Source organism: Thermobia domestica, chromosome 12 (assembly GCF_964235325.1).
Source record: "Thermobia domestica chromosome 12, izTheDome1.hap1.1, whole genome shotgun sequence".
NCBI lineage: Eukaryota > Metazoa > Arthropoda > Insecta > Zygentoma > Lepismatidae > Thermobia > Thermobia domestica.
In genome coordinates, this window is record NC_137465.1 from 31,796,762 (window position 1) to 31,813,779 (window position 17,018).

Here is a 17,018-nt window from a genome sequence, read left to right on the forward strand (position 1 = left end):
AATCTTAGTGAAATATACATCGACAACTTATGTAGAACATACAAGAAGTTCATCTCCAACCTAAGGAGGAACAGATGACAGTAATGACATACACTAAACACCATTTTGGACAGATCAGGAAATTCAGGATAGATTAAAGGAGACAACTACAGCATTCGATATGATACTTTTTGATATTCACCAGGACTTACCAGAGCCCAAAAACTGCTGTGTATAACCTGTTGCATAAACAGAGACGCATTCTCTTGTTCCCTTGAGGATATTTGATATTTTAGAGGCTACATTCATAAAATAAGCATTGACAAGGCGGCCAATTTCTACCAAAGGTAACCGCCTATACTACTCGCTGTCCGGTTACAAATAGATAAATATATTAGACAATTATTAGATGCAAATATCATTCAGTGAGTTTTCTTCTTCTCTCGTAGTTAAAAAGTCAAACACCTTGAATTTCGTTTGGTCTTAAATCTGCAGACACGCAATTCATTTACAATGTACCTTAGCATTCTGTCTCAATCCACTGAGAATATACTAGACGTATTAAAAGGAAATCTTATTTCCTATATCGATATCAACAACCGTACTTTTAGATATTGCTTCATTCTAAAAGCTACAAATATATTACCTTTGAAGTAAAACACTCAAGATCGTATTAATTTGTACCTGTGCTATGGGGCACAATACGTCAGCGCATGCTCTTTCTATTGCGACCCTTATGTTTCTAGAAGGTTACTAGCACGTGTAACTCCATGTGTTGGTCATAGGGCCTAGAAACTGGAAGGAACAGCTTTCAGATTTAGAACACCTCTTTTAAAAACTAAGAAAATACGATTTTCGCGCAAGCCCTAGGAAAACGCATCTATTATACAACGAATGGGATGTGCTTGGATTTGGAGTATCTGAAAAATATATCAAAATTTTTAGCAAATAAACCTAGCAAAACTAAACATTTCAAGAAACCAACTACAGTGCATACTTTAAAAAAGCTTTCTGGGTCTATGCTCATATTTCCGCGGCCAGTCAAATCTTTTGAGAAAAAGTTGAACTATTTCAACAACTTCTTGAACTAAATTTAAATGATCTTCAATGCATAATGAACTTTCCGAAAAACTAAAACCGGAGGTAATCAATGCTCCATCGTTACATCACTTTGACAGACCACAAATTCGTGTGTATAGCATACGTCAAGTATACAAATAGGGGTAATTTTCACTTGTTGTAACCGTCAACTAAAGAAAAGACAGTTTCCTATTGTAGCCATGTAGACTAACTAAAACAAAGAAAAGCTTCAACTTGGCAACGTGAACTTTATGTACTCACTTATGTGCTAAGAAAATTTCGTTGTTCTTTACTAAACAGACAATTTAAGTTCTTTATGGACGCAAAATACCTTACATCTTTACCTACTCAACCCGACAGGGCAGGTAAATTTACACGTTACAAAATGTATTTCTGGCCAATTATTATTTCGATATTTGCTATATAAAAAGTCAAAATCATGCAGCAGGCATTTTCAGTCGTCCTGAACACAAAAGAAGATGTGACAGCAAGAAAATCAGGAAATTGGTAATTTTCATGACAAAAGTCTCAAAATTATTTCACTTCAACGCCTTAGATGATACCATCCTCCAAGAACACTAACACCACTACACAAACTGGCGCAAGAGTAAAGAAAAGACGAATACTTTTCCTCCACTATTTCCGTGCTGGAAGGCAAAGAACTTATGACATCCATACGCTCGGAGAAGTATGTTTACCTCCTTTCCAGTCCGATGTCCTTGGCGAGTCAATGGTTCGAATCTATACATATTCTACAGATCCGCATTTTGGATTTACAAAAACGTATCAATCAGCTCTAAAAATACTATTTTCAAAATATAAAAACATATTTGGCTCACAAAATGAAGACTTGTATTCAGTGTCAACAAATTAAGAAATTATCCAAGAAGCCGGAGGGCGAACAACCATATCACCCAATTCAAAATATTGCACAGAGCTGGCAATTAAATACCTTAGGACCTTTTCCTGCAGACGATGGCAAGAAAAAACATCTTTGTTGCGGTTGATACGCTCATCAGGTTCTGTGGCATCAGGGTTGCTCGTAACATCACCGCAGAAACCATTGAGAAATTTTTTGTCGAAGATATACCACGCTTCAGGATATTCTTATTTACACTTCAATAGACATGTAATCCATAATACGAAGAGGCTCCAAAATTTGACAAAACTTTAAGATTTGTCCAGCTTATAATTATAGTGACATTGAGATTGTCGATTTTTTTTTTTTTTTTTTTTTTTTTTTTTAACTATACAGAATTCACTTAAATTTTTCGTTCAAACAACCCAATCAATATTGCCAAATTTTGTACTGCACATAACTTTTGGAATATACTGCACTATTCAAACAGGAAACAAGCATTCCAGTTTTTTCTGTATGGATTTGAACACTGCACTATGGCCAGATGTAAACTAAAAATAACATTACATCTTCAAGTGAAAAGAGAACCTTTAAATAAGATACATGAAACAGTGAAAGAAAATCTTTTAATAGCGGACGAACGCCAAAAGAAATATTACGACAGAAAACATGAGAAAATCGAATATGTTCCAGGTAACAAAATCTTAATATTTTATTCAATCTGAAAAAAAAAAAAAAAAAAATCAAGCTGAATCATGAACGGGCCGATACGAGGTACCGCTGACTGTCATGAAGAAATTTAACCCGAATTTATATAGTGTGTCTTCCTGATTGTTTTAAGAAGATTTAAGATATATCAATTTATCGTCTAAAACCATACTACGAGAAATAAAACAAGAATGACAGAAAAACACACATCAATAACATCTGCTGGAAGAGAAATGCCATTTTGACAAGCCACACAGGCCCGCGTTAGGCGATAACATTTCATAGAAAAGCAAGAAAAACAGAAAAGAAACTGACATGAAACTGAACTATTGCAACTAAATACACAAACGGCATACTTTAAAGCATCAACAGATTAGACAACCTTTTCTTCCACCATCTAAATAAAAAAAGAACGAAGGACAGAAAATTGAAGTCATAGTTTAATGATTACGACGCAACGCTACTCTTTATACAGGGCGGCTAAGATAAAAGAGGCCCCATGTCGTATAACTCGTTTACTGTAAATATAAATTACAGAATAGTAAATAATTATTATGAAGCAAGGTATTATCATCAAGAACAACGTACTGAACTTCCAATGGGTCAAGAGTTCAAAGTAGAAGCTGAAAATGTTCACCATGAACTTCGATACACAACTCAGCACGTTTCAACATGTCTCTTGAAACTTTTGCCAATTCATTTAGTGTAATTTCCGCAATCGCATTGCGAATGTTTGTTTTCAACTCTTCAATTATACGCGGGTTGTTACTGCAGACTTTACCCTTTAAATTACCCCACAAATAAATATCGAGTATACAGATCGGTGATCTGGGAGGCCATAAACCTGTCGAAACTATACGTTTTTCTTTGAAAGCTTCATGGACGTATGACATTGAAAAACGTGAAGTATGCGCCGTAGCGTCATCTTGCTGAAAAAACGCATACTCTCGTTCTTCCAACGTTTGCTGTGCTATGAATGGTTGCAACAATTCCGTTACGTACAACTGAGAGTCCACGCTGTTATTAAAGAAAATGGGACCTACAATCTGTTGGCCTGAAACTGCTCACCAAACGCCTATTTTCAAATCATGCAGAGGCACCTCAAAGTGTTTCATGAGATGGTCTGTTGACCAATAACGTGTGTTTTGACAGTTTAGGTACCCGCTAAGGTGAAACCATGCTTCGTCTGTCAAAGTAAAGATTTGGATCCAGATAACCATCAGCAATATGTGTCTAAGTAACCATTCGCAATAGTATTGTCGTGCGTAATCCGCAGGATGTAACCTTTGCATGACCTTTACTTTGTACGCTAGCATATGTAACTGCTCCAACATGTTCTGGCATGACGTTGAGAGGATAGACGTCTAGTTTATTTTCTTACCATAGTCTCTTGAACACTTTCTATATTTTCCGGTGAACAAACTGTCTTTGCACGTTTACGTTTGGCGTTAGCGACTGAACCTGTTGCTCTAAATTTAGTGATCAATTTCTACACAACGCTTTTTACATAAGTAGCTGTCTCTGGATATTTTATCGTGGACCTTTCATTTAAAGTTTTACACGATTTACATGCAAAATAAGTTTCAACATTAAACACTCTTTGTTCGATTGAAAAAGACATTCTGCAGAACTAGTCACACACACACATACACAACTAGCTTCTGACTGACTACTGACACGCAGCACTGATCACTAACAGCTGCTCGACATCACGTGATCCCGCTCGAGCGACGCACTAACGTTACGAAATAACTCAAAGCTGCAAATTTTACGTTCAGTATCACACGGGACCTCTTTTGTCTTGGCTGTTCTGTAGAATAAAGCAAACTTGATCACTTTTAACATTATAAAATAACAAAACCAGCTACTTACCTCATACACAATAGATATTATCCTCCGCTTCTTTTTATTCACACTCTTCTCATAATGGACCGTCACTTCCTTATTTTTCGTTTACTTCACACGTAATAATACCCTTCACTTGCTTCCACAACTGCTCCTCCTGCACTTTCTCTAAGAATCTATATCCTTTCACTATTTTTCTCCTATCACTCTCTCTCTTACGTCGTTTACCTTCAAAATTGGTTGATTTCTTTTAAAAATTCGCTGTTCACGATATGTCTCACCACATTGTTTCAAGTCAAATGACACGTACTTATTAAAGTGGATTAACCTGCAACTCAGCATTTTTTTTCCTTTTCTCATAGAAAGATACTCGACAAAAGAATAACCTCTACGTTTTTTCTTTTTTTTTTTTTTTTTATTTCTAATCATATTTACCCTTTCTACAGACATACATGGCAATGAATTGCTTTTTAAGTAATACGGATTTCAACTGCTAATTTAAACCTGTAATTAATTATAAAAATACGGAATATTTGGCATATAGACTAGATTTCTCGGCCGGACATTTCAAAAACTAATCTTATGTAGCATATGAACAATTAATAACATTATTGCATATGAACAATTAATAGCATTAATAACACAATAAAGAACGGCAATTTGTAAGTCAGGGACATTATCTCTTGTGATTTTCAAATTGGATGTTAAAATGACCCAAACGCCTGATTTTTAACTTTTTATTGGGATTACCGAACTTCGGTTTGAATGGATTTAGTTTATATGAAGTGCACAAATCAAAATTTACTATCAGTCAAATGAAAGCATAAAATTCTTATTTAAATCACCAATACAAATTTTTTTTTTTTTTTTTGCAATTTCGAACTCACATTTCGTAAGAAATTTTTCAATAGCAGTGGAAAAACTAATTTCTCAAATACCATGAAATTTTACAACTTATTTGCACTACAGCCACCAATGAACGTTTCTTAATAGTTCTTCTAAGTTTTCAAATTATCGAAACATTTCGATACCATAATTAATATAAAGCTTACTTCAAAACAACCTTAACAACGTATTAAACCAACCCTTGCAAAAGAAATGATACAGAAGAATCTTAATTAGCGTGGATCACCTACAGAAAGAGATCTTGGACTATTTTACCAGTGTTCTATGGCATTTTTAATCTCGTTCGATCCCTTAGCTAATTCAGACATCATAATTCAAATTCCGATTATCCATACAAATGACTAACATCTTTTATAATATTTTTAACAACGGTTTTCTCACAGAAACCGCTTACATCACTCTTCAAATATCTGCTTACGCCATTTGAACCAATGAAGGAATATCCGAAATTGATCTATCTGCCAATCACATAGTAGGTTTTCAATACTAAAAGTACAGCCTCAACCACACTCACAAGAGAGATTACTTACATAATCTTGTATTTAAGAATTTAACTACAGGGCGTCACCTAAAACTTACTCTCTCGAGAATAGAGGAATTTTATTTATATTCTCCCACGGGACTTCATCCCACTACTAGAAAGTCAGTAAGCATTGTCAAAAACAAAGGAATCATATGTTAGCAGCAGATGCAGTCAACTATTCTATGACCTACTTTTTCGAATATGAAATTTTTCGGCGGATAATTATTGACACTTTGAACTTAGCAACGAGATCATAGGCGAACTTTACTACTACATTTTGCTAATTAACACAATAAATTTTACCTTTTATTTGGAAAATTTACGAAGGACAATTACGGCTACGCATTCATTACTTGAACATGAAGAGCATCTTCTATCAGATACTATACCTGACTCATTTATCAAACACTTTTCCCTGGACTGTTATCACAATTGTTATTTTAATTATTCTCTTAACAAGCATTAGAATCCTTTTATATTTTCTCTGCTTAAGGAAAACTATATTAGACAAACTTTTTCTTCTAGTATGAAGACCTTATTCATGACAGTGACTTTAACAATCTTCATAGTGCTTTGGCTTTTAATTCTCCTCTGTCTGTTACATCGAAACCTGTAATTAATACCTCCATTCGCGTCCCCTATTCTATGATCTACAAACTGTGGAAGACTTGATATTTTGGCTCCTATCTCCTTAGATACTTTTCATAATAATACCACTACTTATGTGCAACCACCTCCCACAAACACTTACATGTCACCATCAGCAGATTAGTGTATTTATATTAATTGTATAACCAAAGCTCAAAAACAGCCTTTCTCTTGGAAATGAAGTGTCACAGATCCTGCCTTGGGCAAAGGACTACCTGTTCTATGCTTTTTCTCTTACAACCACCTTTATAATGCCAGTATTAGTACTCTCCGTGTTTGTGTTAAAATGCAATTACATTTTTACTCCATCTTTAGTGTGTTCCAGGACTGATTGCTCATCACCAGTGTATTTCTTCAGGGGGGGGGGGAGTGGACTGACATTTTTTAAAACTGACTTGGGAGATGTAATGTTCTACACGTGGTTTATATTTGTAAACATCAGCATGTGCCTTTTATTTATAAACACATCACGTGCTCATGTACTGCAGTTTACTACCTGAAATAGATGACAAGAATCCTAGTCACCACTTGGCCATGCAATAGAAGAGGAACACCAGCGCCAACGTTACTCAGAAGAACGTATAGAACTCCATATATCACCTCAATCGTCATCAGTTTCGGCTGGTCACCTGCCATCTCTTAGCTTGACTTCAGTTCTGAGAAATCCTAACCCAACCCAAGTCTCCTAGTTTGCCTACAGCTTTGAGGCCTCTTGCTCACTCAGCTTGCCTGGAGCTTTCTGGGGAGTCAATCACTCTTAGCTTGCGTGGAGCTCTGAGACATTCCTAAGTGGAACCACCTAGCTTGTCTGGAACTTTGCGGGACTCCAACCTCTCTTTGCTTGCCTGGAGTACTGAGAATCCTAACCCTACTCCACTCAGCTTGTCTGGAGCTTTGTACGAAATCCTTCCCTTGGAACACCTATCTACCCTGACTATTTAGTGGATTTTATTAGTCTTAGGATCACTTACAGTGATTCTGTTATATTGTTTTATAACAAACTTTTACAATAAAGAAAAGTAAAGGTAAGCAACAAAGTTTTATCAATTTGTTCATTAATAAGATAATTTGAGGATTCCAACTCTCACCCACTCATTCATTTACATACTCTCGTGTGTGTGTGTGTGTGCTTTTCTCTCATTTACTTTTTAACTTATACAAGTGATGCATATTACGGTTTGGAGCATTCCGGTTTGGTAACTCTAATTTTTGGACAAATTCCTAGCTATAAGATTTCTAATGCCTTTGTTTCTTACAGTACATTATTAACAAGTTCCAATTTTAATTTGTATAGCTAAGTTATACCTCAGTTGTAATGGGAAGAGGAGACTCAATACAAAGAAATTACATTTATCGAAAAACAGCGGAATTTAACACTTTTTAACTTTTTTTTTTTTTCAATAAATATGCAATTTAGCTGCTGTGGTATTTACTTAATAGAAGTTATTCAAAAAGCTTATGCATCGATTTACAAACAATTTTGTAAATGAAAGAACATTCTTTATATTTTGCACCAAAGCTAGTAAAATTTAATTTATTAGACAGCAAATAGCATACACAGCCACAGGTGCGCCCGGGCAGCAGGTACACTCATGTCCAAAATGATTGTCGCATATCTATAACTGTCTTCTTGTAAGAATATCATTTGATAATGATTTTGCAGGGTACTTTTAATACTGTGTGTATAATCGGGAAATGTATATTTGTGGTAAATTTCAGAGGAAATGAATTATAAATATGAAAATTAGAATGATTAAAACAAAATGTAGCGAAATGGACAAGAAAGTTTTATTTTCGTTTTATTCTTATTTAGTGCTCTTTTAACATGAAATTTGCTACATACATGTGTTTGCCGATTATACACATACTATCATAAAAAATACTGAGGGAATTCGTTATCAAATCACATTCCTACAACAACATATTTATATAGACATGCGACAATAATTTTGGACATGAGTGTACATAACACATGTAACCAAACTCATACTACAATGTCACACAATATATATCTAACATGTAAATTACACTTGTAACATAAGCTGCACATGCAGTCGAAATCCTAAAAATTAAAATAAATAAACTTAGCAATGGTTACATATTGGGTTAAAATATGATAAATAAAAAAAACTCGTATTTAAGATAAAATATGATCATTCAGTATCTCATCATGCAAAATAAATAAATAAATAAATAAATAAAAAATTAAATAAAAAGAAATACTTAAAATTCAGAACTAGCAACCCTTACAAAGAGAAAACTTAAATAGCACAACATTAACTTAAATTGGTAACCTTACATGTTCTTTAATACGTGAATAAGTTTCGAACAAATTTAACAAACTATTTGCTGAGCAAAACAATATATTCAAATTAAAAAACTACATAGGTGTGACAGTTTCGCCAACTAACATTTGGGCTTCATCAGATACACCACAAGATAGTGTCTGATGAAGCCAAAGTGTTAGTTGGCGAAACTGTCACACTATGAAGTTTTTTAATTTGAATATATTGTTTTGCTTAGCACATAGTTCGTTTGTGTTTAATTATATACAAAGCAAAACTTCTACTTATGGAGAACAAATTTAGTTTGGAGAATATCTAAAATAGAATATATTTGCAGTATCAAGGGCTTTATTAAAAAGATGATTTCAGAGTAGAAGTTTTAGACACAAAAGGAACAAAAATTCTCGTGTTACAGTAAGGAGTTCTTATGGAGACAAAAACATCACTCAAGAAACCTCCATTAGTATTATGATCAAAATTCAAAGATCGAAAATATATTGCCTGTTGGCTAAAGACAAGAGATACAGTTCTTTGGATATATTAGATAAACTCATCTTTGGAATCTTTGAGCTTCCATTGTAATCAGGCTAGGAAGTAATTCTGAACAGACTTAATATTTACAAAATACTTTGCTTCATTGTTTCAAATTACCGTACCAAATTTCAAATGAGAATGCAAATAATAACAATGATAATAATGATTTCTTGTGGAAGCAATAGGTATCAATCGAAATATTTTGAGGTGGGAGGAATTGCGTTAGTATCAGATGTCTTATCTCTTACTCTCTGCAGACAATTTTTATTCAGGTGAAAATAAAAGTATCATACTATACGTTAAAAAAAAAAAAAAAAAAAAAAAAAGCTTAATCTAAAATAAGTAATTTATTAGGCAAAACATTGTTCATTACTTTTCACGGGAAACAAATTTCCAGTATTTTCAAAGTTTTCTAAGCTGGTAGGTACCCCGTATACTGAACTATGACGATGGTCTAAATACTATCATTTCTGAACTTAAAGCCTTTAATATAAATTAACTATCAACATGTATATTAAGCCATCTTTATAAGAATACATAACAAAAACTAACAGGTGCGAGCCATCACCGATTTCTCGATACTGTTCGATTGGAAATGAGCCGATTAAGTATGCATGGGCAAACAATTTATTATAGCATATACACTATCATTACGTTATTCTGTAAACGAACAACACGTGGAACATTTTTTCGGAAATATCGAAATGTACTTCAACTTGTAAACAATTAGTCTCAAAACTGAGTTATTAGTCTCAAGATATTTTAAATTATAGTTCTCAAATTCAAGTCAAACTCAATATAAAGTGAAGTTCAGAGAGTCAAGAATGTACGACTGGGCTGCAAATAAAGTCTCCGAATTACCGAGCCGGTTACTCACAACTACGCTATCTAGTCAGTTTCCTGGCCAGTCGATATTTTCACTCTTGAGATAGGTACTAGGTCATTTAAGACTATTGTCAACTTCATTAAAATTTCAATTATAAGAAATAGTGTGGAAAATGTAGTTTCTTTTCTCTATTTATCATAGTTCACAATCTATCAGATACCGAAAGTAGTTGTAAGATACTATTATGAACGTAAAGGTTTCACAATTGACAGAAAGACACCTGACAGAATAAATACTAGAGCAAAAATTACATCAGATTGCACGAAGCTACTAAGTTTTGCGTACGGACATGTACTAAATTCGAGCGTTATAAATCATAATTCGAGCGTTAAATATCACAAATATATTGGAGCAGGCTTGGAAATGGAAACTACTAACACAGAAATTATCAAGATCATACTGATACTCATTTCCTCTACAATTTTTAAGTTACATAAAATTTTACATCTCATGCTTTTGCATGAAAAAAAATCCAAATGTATTATTCAACTTGTCCATTTTTAATAATAAAAAAAGCGCAATGATATATTTACAAAAATTTCGAAAGAGTTGATACAGTGACTTCATCTGCGAATTACATTAATCCCTAATTTCAGATTTGATTGAACACATCAGTCGTATAACAAGTATATTATTACTAGTGAAGTACTAGTAGTATTGCAACTTGTATTAAGAGTGCAAATTACTGAAATATCGCTATATAATCAGATTTTGCAGTTATTTTGCAAATATAAGTGTTCTTCAAATGTTATATAATGGTTATGCAGAATAAAAAAAGTACCTGTCAGCTATATGGCTCCCAGACTGTCACAAAAATAAAACAAGACGAAGCGATCCAATCTATATATAGTAATTAACATAATCTGAGGGAGTCTTGAAAGTTTGAGAATTATTCTAGCTGTATTCATAAACATGAATTTGGTACTCTTGAGGAGATAGGAGATAAATAGATACAGGGAAACAGTGGGGTTCGCAGAGTTTCATCAAGGAAAGGTTCTAGCTCAATCCCATATTCTTTCAGGACACGCGTGGTTTTTGTAATCTCTCTCTTAATATAGTGAATATTTATCATTCTGTATCATCTTGCTTAAGGAAGAGTTTTAAAATCTCGAACCCCTCTTTGTACGCCTCTGGAGGGGAAAAAAGTTCATTTGACCGAGAATAGTACTTGATTCACAGTACTAGTTATTTCAAACAGAATTCTGTATACTATAACCTGGGTCGAACAAAGAACCAGTTCTGAAAAACTTATACAATATTCTAAGCACTTAGGAGAAAAATAATAATAACAGTCTCGAATAAAACAGACTGGTGTATTATATATATACACAATTACTTACACTTTGAATTTTATATATAATAAAAATACGCGAAATTCTATATACACGCTTTCAGTTACAGAGAGAATGCTGAAGAAAGCATTGCGAAGGTTTGGTTGCTACCATTTAGTTAAATATTTACTATATATACGGCACCCGATTATCTTAGATTGTACGTATGCACGTATTTAAGCTTTAATGTGAATTTAAAAGAAAATAAGAAACTTAAAAAACATCTTATTTATTATTCATTTACTACATTCATTAACTTGGTAGTTATTAATATTAACTGATAAAACTATTTAGTCAGTGTTAAAAACTACCATTTTATGGTAATGGTAATAGATTTTTAAAATAAAAAACTGGATTATTGGTTTGAAAGATCTGTCAACTTTTAATTATCATTACACGCTTCGAGCACTTTACATATTTTTCTCTCCCCTTCTCTTACATATGAGCCGCTGTGTACTTAAGCAAAACATTTGATCACAAATTCTTCAGCTCTTTTCAACACTATTTCCCAATCTTCGGTGGCATTCCGTAGCCATCTCCTGCCTTTGTCAGCCACCAATTCCCACTCGTCTTTTCTACTTGAAAATTGTTTTTCAATGTAAGAAATTGCCACAGCAGTGATCCAGATTTCTTCACTCACATTATATTTAACAGCACCTGCAATAAGAGATTACAAAAAAAACTTTACTTTTAGACACTTTCGTATGGTTCTAGAATTATTTAACAAGATATTTCAACGAAGAAAATGACCTACCTACTGACAGCTTACAAAAACTTCGATATCAATTACATTTTATAGCTGAGTTACATTTTATCTCTATTCAAATTGTTACTTTGTTAAATTTATTATATTCACTACGAAAATATTAGATTTTCTCATCGTCAAATTAGAATTATCTCGAAGGCTATTTCCTTTCTTTATTCATGAAATTCGAAAATAAATTTGAATTCCAACTTAATACAGATGCTTTCTTAACATTGTATTATGAACTTTTACTCAATGAAATTTTTACGAAAGCTGTAAGTAAAGCAAGATTTGTAACTTCATTATAAAATTATATATATATATCTTCATTATAAAATGATCTAACGTCAAAATCTAGTTAAATAAGCAAAAATTGGCGAGAGAGAAAAAAAAAAACTAGAATGTTCTATTGGATGTTAATATTAAATGACTTTTCAGTATTACAATTTCCTTGTCTTCCAAGTCTGCTACCAAAAATTGAAATTTTAAAGTACAAAAGATTTACGCACATTCTAAACTGTTAAAGATTTTTCACACTTAATGAATAAATTTCCTTATAGGGCTTTCATATCTTTCCACCTTTACTTTGAAACAATTTATTGCTAATACGAATAATGAACTCGAGTTTAGTACTGCTCAGTTTAAAGTGAGCAAGTAACTTCTGTTCATTTTAATTTTGAAGCTAGGCTAGTTTCAAATTAATATTTGAGTTCAGTTAGGCTGATTTTATGTGGCATTTTAATATAACCCTCAAATACTTAACTTAAAATCTTACCTTCAATTAAAGCAGCTTCGGAACAGTTAAGCAGTTGCAAAAGAACTGTATCTTGATGAAACCGCCCATCGTACTTTTGTAATTCTGTAATCTTGATTAGAGAGTCCAAATTTCCTGGTAAGTTGGAACCACCAAAAGAGAATGAAAATCCGGTTTCAGAGTTTGAGCTGAGTGAAATTTCTGTGTTAGAGGCATCAGATCCGAATGAAAATCCCGAATTGGAATTTGAACCGAGGGAAACTCCTGTATTAGAAGCATCAGTACCAAATGAAATTCCTGTGTTAGATCTTGAACCAAGGGAAACTCCTGTATTAGACACATCATCACAGAATAAGTTTCCTGCATTAGAGGCAGGTACACCAAATGAAAATCCTGTATTGGAAGGACCAGTACCGAATGAAATTCCTGTATTGGATTTTGAACCGATGGAAGCTCCTGTATTAGAAGCATCACCACCGAATGAATATCCTGTGTTGGAGGTAGGAGTACCAAATGAAAATCCTGTATTGCAGGATCCACCACCGAATGAAAATCCTATATTGGGTTTTGAACCGAGGGAAGCTTCGTTACTAGAGGCACAGGCACCAGCAGCAGGAGTGAACGAAAATCCTGTACTGGATTTTGCACGGAGAGAAAGTCCTCTGCTAGGGACAGAGGAACCGAATAATAATCCAGTGTTAGATTTTGAACTGAAGGGAGCACTTGAGACAGGGCTACCAAATAATTTAGATGAAGATATCAAAGGAGAAACTGAAGGAGCTGCGCAGAATAAAGATCTAGGTGCAAAGATGCCTTGTCTTCCATGCCCAAGTGATTGGCGAAAATACGTCGATTGTTGGTAGCGTCCACCCCAGCCGAACGCCAATTGATTAGGGATATTTCGAGTCGTTATTTCAAACTTTTCTTCTAGTTGAGAATTTGTTTCTTTATCTACAGCCACAAATGCTGTGTATGAAGATGATATTCCTGAAACAAAACAAGAGAAAAATAGATAAATATATTGACATTAGTAAATATGGAAAGCTATGGAAAAGTCTCATGCAACATAAAGTGAAAAATGGTAGCAACATCAGATAGCCTGATATGACAAGAGCATTCCATATTAGAGTGATCGAAAACGGCATTTTTTTTTTTTTTCGAAATTGAAAGTGTACTGAGGAAACGTTTTATACAGATGTATGTAGTAAACGTGCAAAATTTGGTTCAAAGTGATCATCTTGAGATGCCACTAGCGTCATTTTCGGCACCCATGCAAAACAAAGTATTTTTTTTAACGCTTTTTAATGGTCTTTCTTTCATATGGTAAAAAAAAAAAACCGATAACCATAAGCAGAACACTAAATTTTTTCTGATCTTTGACATTTGATTATCAAACAATATCATCAAGTGTTTTCTTAAAACAAAAATCTTAAAAGCGCTTACTTCAACTAGGTTCACGTAAATATGCGTGTGTTACAATAAATCTAACACTCAGGAAAAGCAAAAACGTATGTTAAGTACAAACCCTTGCATTACTGTCTCGTAATACAGCGCGTTGCATTTAAAACCGGCCCGAAATACAGCCTTTTCTTTTTTGCTCCTTCCACCCAACCAGTCTCTTCCAGGGGCGGATCCAGGACCGACTTCTGGGGGGGGGGGAGCGGTGGGTTGTTATCCTGCTACTTTTAAGGGCTCCAAACTTTGGGATGGGTTTTATTTATATATATAAAAATAAGAAAGTTTCCTCTTCTGGGGGGGCAATTGCCCCGATCGCCCCCCTGGATCCGCCCCTGGTGTCTTCTATGCATTCCCTCAAATCTGTCTTCTAGAAGTATACATCCAAGACTGGCATAACAATGAAATAAGTGACTGACAATTGAGAAATGTTTTAAGTTTAATGTTCCGCTGGACTGGTATTAAATTTAGCACACTGTGTTATGCAGTGCCTTTAGTACATTTCAGATTTTTGATTTCAGGAAAAATTTTGTATGCTTTTCGCTTGTACTAAGTCTCGTCTAGATTTATGTTTTCACACTGATCCGAGGTAGCAATTCTACATTCATCTTTGACATTTCAATCAGATTGTGTATTCGTGTGTGACCATACACGACTAGGACTACATATATATAAAACCAGTAGCGTACGCATGAATTTATTTCGGGAAGGGTCCAAACTCAATATAAGGGAATTTATATTATAAAATCTCTAAAATTGCGCTTAAAATTGGGTTAAATTTACACAAAAGTCGAAATTTCGGGGGGGGGGGCGGATCCCCAGGACCCAGCCCCTGTGTACGTTCCTGTCAATCTATAGACTTGGATTATTTCCTTCCTTAAGTTAATGCGTTTACTTAAGAAAGGCCATTTCTGCTGAAAAAGGAAGTACAAAGATAATAAAACTAATGTGTCAAATTATTGGAGCACAAAGAACACATTATTTCTTAATTTTACCGACATTTGAAGACACGATACGTTACTTTCAGTTTTTCAAATTTAGTGTTGCAACTGCGAAAGAAAGTGTTACAGAAATTGGTGGTAAGGTTCCTACAAATGATTCGTTCTTAACACATTATATAATAATAATAATAATAATAATAAACTTTCACCTATTTAAACATTCCCTTACGGTACTAATTAACTATAATACAAGCATTCTTCTTCGTTTCATTCTTTAGAGCTTTCTTTCATAGTAGACTAGCGCCACTTCGAATATCTTATGTGTCCCCTACACCATGAATGATAGCTCCTGCACATAAAAAAAGTAGTACCTTAAATAAAGCATGTGTTAGTAAATGGAAAAAAGCCAATACAGGGAGGTTTACCTCCATTCTTAGGCTTTTTACTCTGAATCTTCTAATATGTAAGGATTTCAAAGAGTAAGTAGTATTAAGGCTGTTATTATTATTAGGAATCCAATAGTATCCTTTGTTGAAAAGTAGGGGTGGAAAGGAATTTTATCTTGATTAGAAGAAGCTGCTAACTTCTATCTTTAGCGGATTAGACCGTTAACATCTCTTAGAAATGGCCATTTGAAATCAACTAGGTCTCCAAGACGCTGCATCACCTGTAATAGAACAGGAGCAAATCACAGCTTTATACCAATTGTTATCGAAGCTTGTCCCCACTCAGTATTTATATTTCTTATGAAGTTAGTTTAGCTTTAATTTTACTGTCTTTTGTATTTTTGGCTGAGAGATATAGATTGTTAAGTTTCGGTTATCAAGAGGAATTATGTTTATTATTATTATTATTATTATTATTATTATTATTATTATTATTATTATTATTATTATTATTATTATTATTATTATTATTATTATTATTAGAGACCGAATGTTAGGCAAAATGCCTATTCTTTAGTATTAAAGATATGATTAAAATAATGTTTTAAACTTTATATTGGGGGTTATAGTTTTAATTTAAGCCAATTTTACTTTGCCTATTTCGCCCCTTCTTGCCTAAATAATTGTTTTAATGCCTAATATTGCCTATGCTATGCATTTTCTTCAAAATATGACTTTATTGGGAAAAATATATAGTTTAGCGATTCAAAAAAAGGATTCTGCCTCTTCCGAGGAATGTGTGTTGTTTGTAGTGATAAGATCTCGTAAAACTTTGGACTGCTATTCGTACTGATAAAGTGCTGTAAAACTTTGGACTGACGTCTGTACGGATAAGTGTATAAAATTTGGACTTATTTGCTGTATAGAAAGTATTTACCAAATTTACATGCAATTATGTCAAGCTACGTTTTTCTATATATAACAAAAGAAGATATTAACAAACAGCTATGTTTCTATATTCTTTGAACATTACCTATGACTTGAATTTATTTTTTAATGGTATTGAGTATTTATCTTCAGTGACGTGCCGTGGATAATCAGCGCCCGGGGCGAGAGTATACGACGGCGCAACCCTCCCCCGTATGTAAGAGTA

At 33.8% G+C, this 17,018-nt stretch overlaps 1 protein-coding gene across 4 annotated transcripts in view; it reads right to left on the reverse strand.

The window, feature by feature from the left end:
- The window catches only part of LOC145666399 (von Willebrand factor A domain-containing protein 5A-like), a 186,453-nt gene that overhangs the window by 67,868 nt on the left and 101,567 nt on the right, over positions 1-17,018 (reverse strand). For 2 of the 4 annotated variants that reach the window (XM_081733602.1, XM_081733603.1), the window contains exons 13-14: positions 13,105-14,070; positions 11,940-12,241 (exon numbers count right to left, since the gene is read on the reverse strand). The exons of the other annotated variants lie outside the window; for them this stretch is intronic. In XM_081733602.1, coding sequence (XP_081589728.1) covers positions 12,042-12,241; positions 13,105-14,070 — 1,166 coding nt within the window. In that variant the 3' untranslated portion in view covers positions 11,940-12,041. Of the gene's footprint in view, positions 1-11,939; positions 12,242-13,104; positions 14,071-17,018 lie in introns of those variants that run through there. 4 annotated transcript variants of the gene reach the window in all.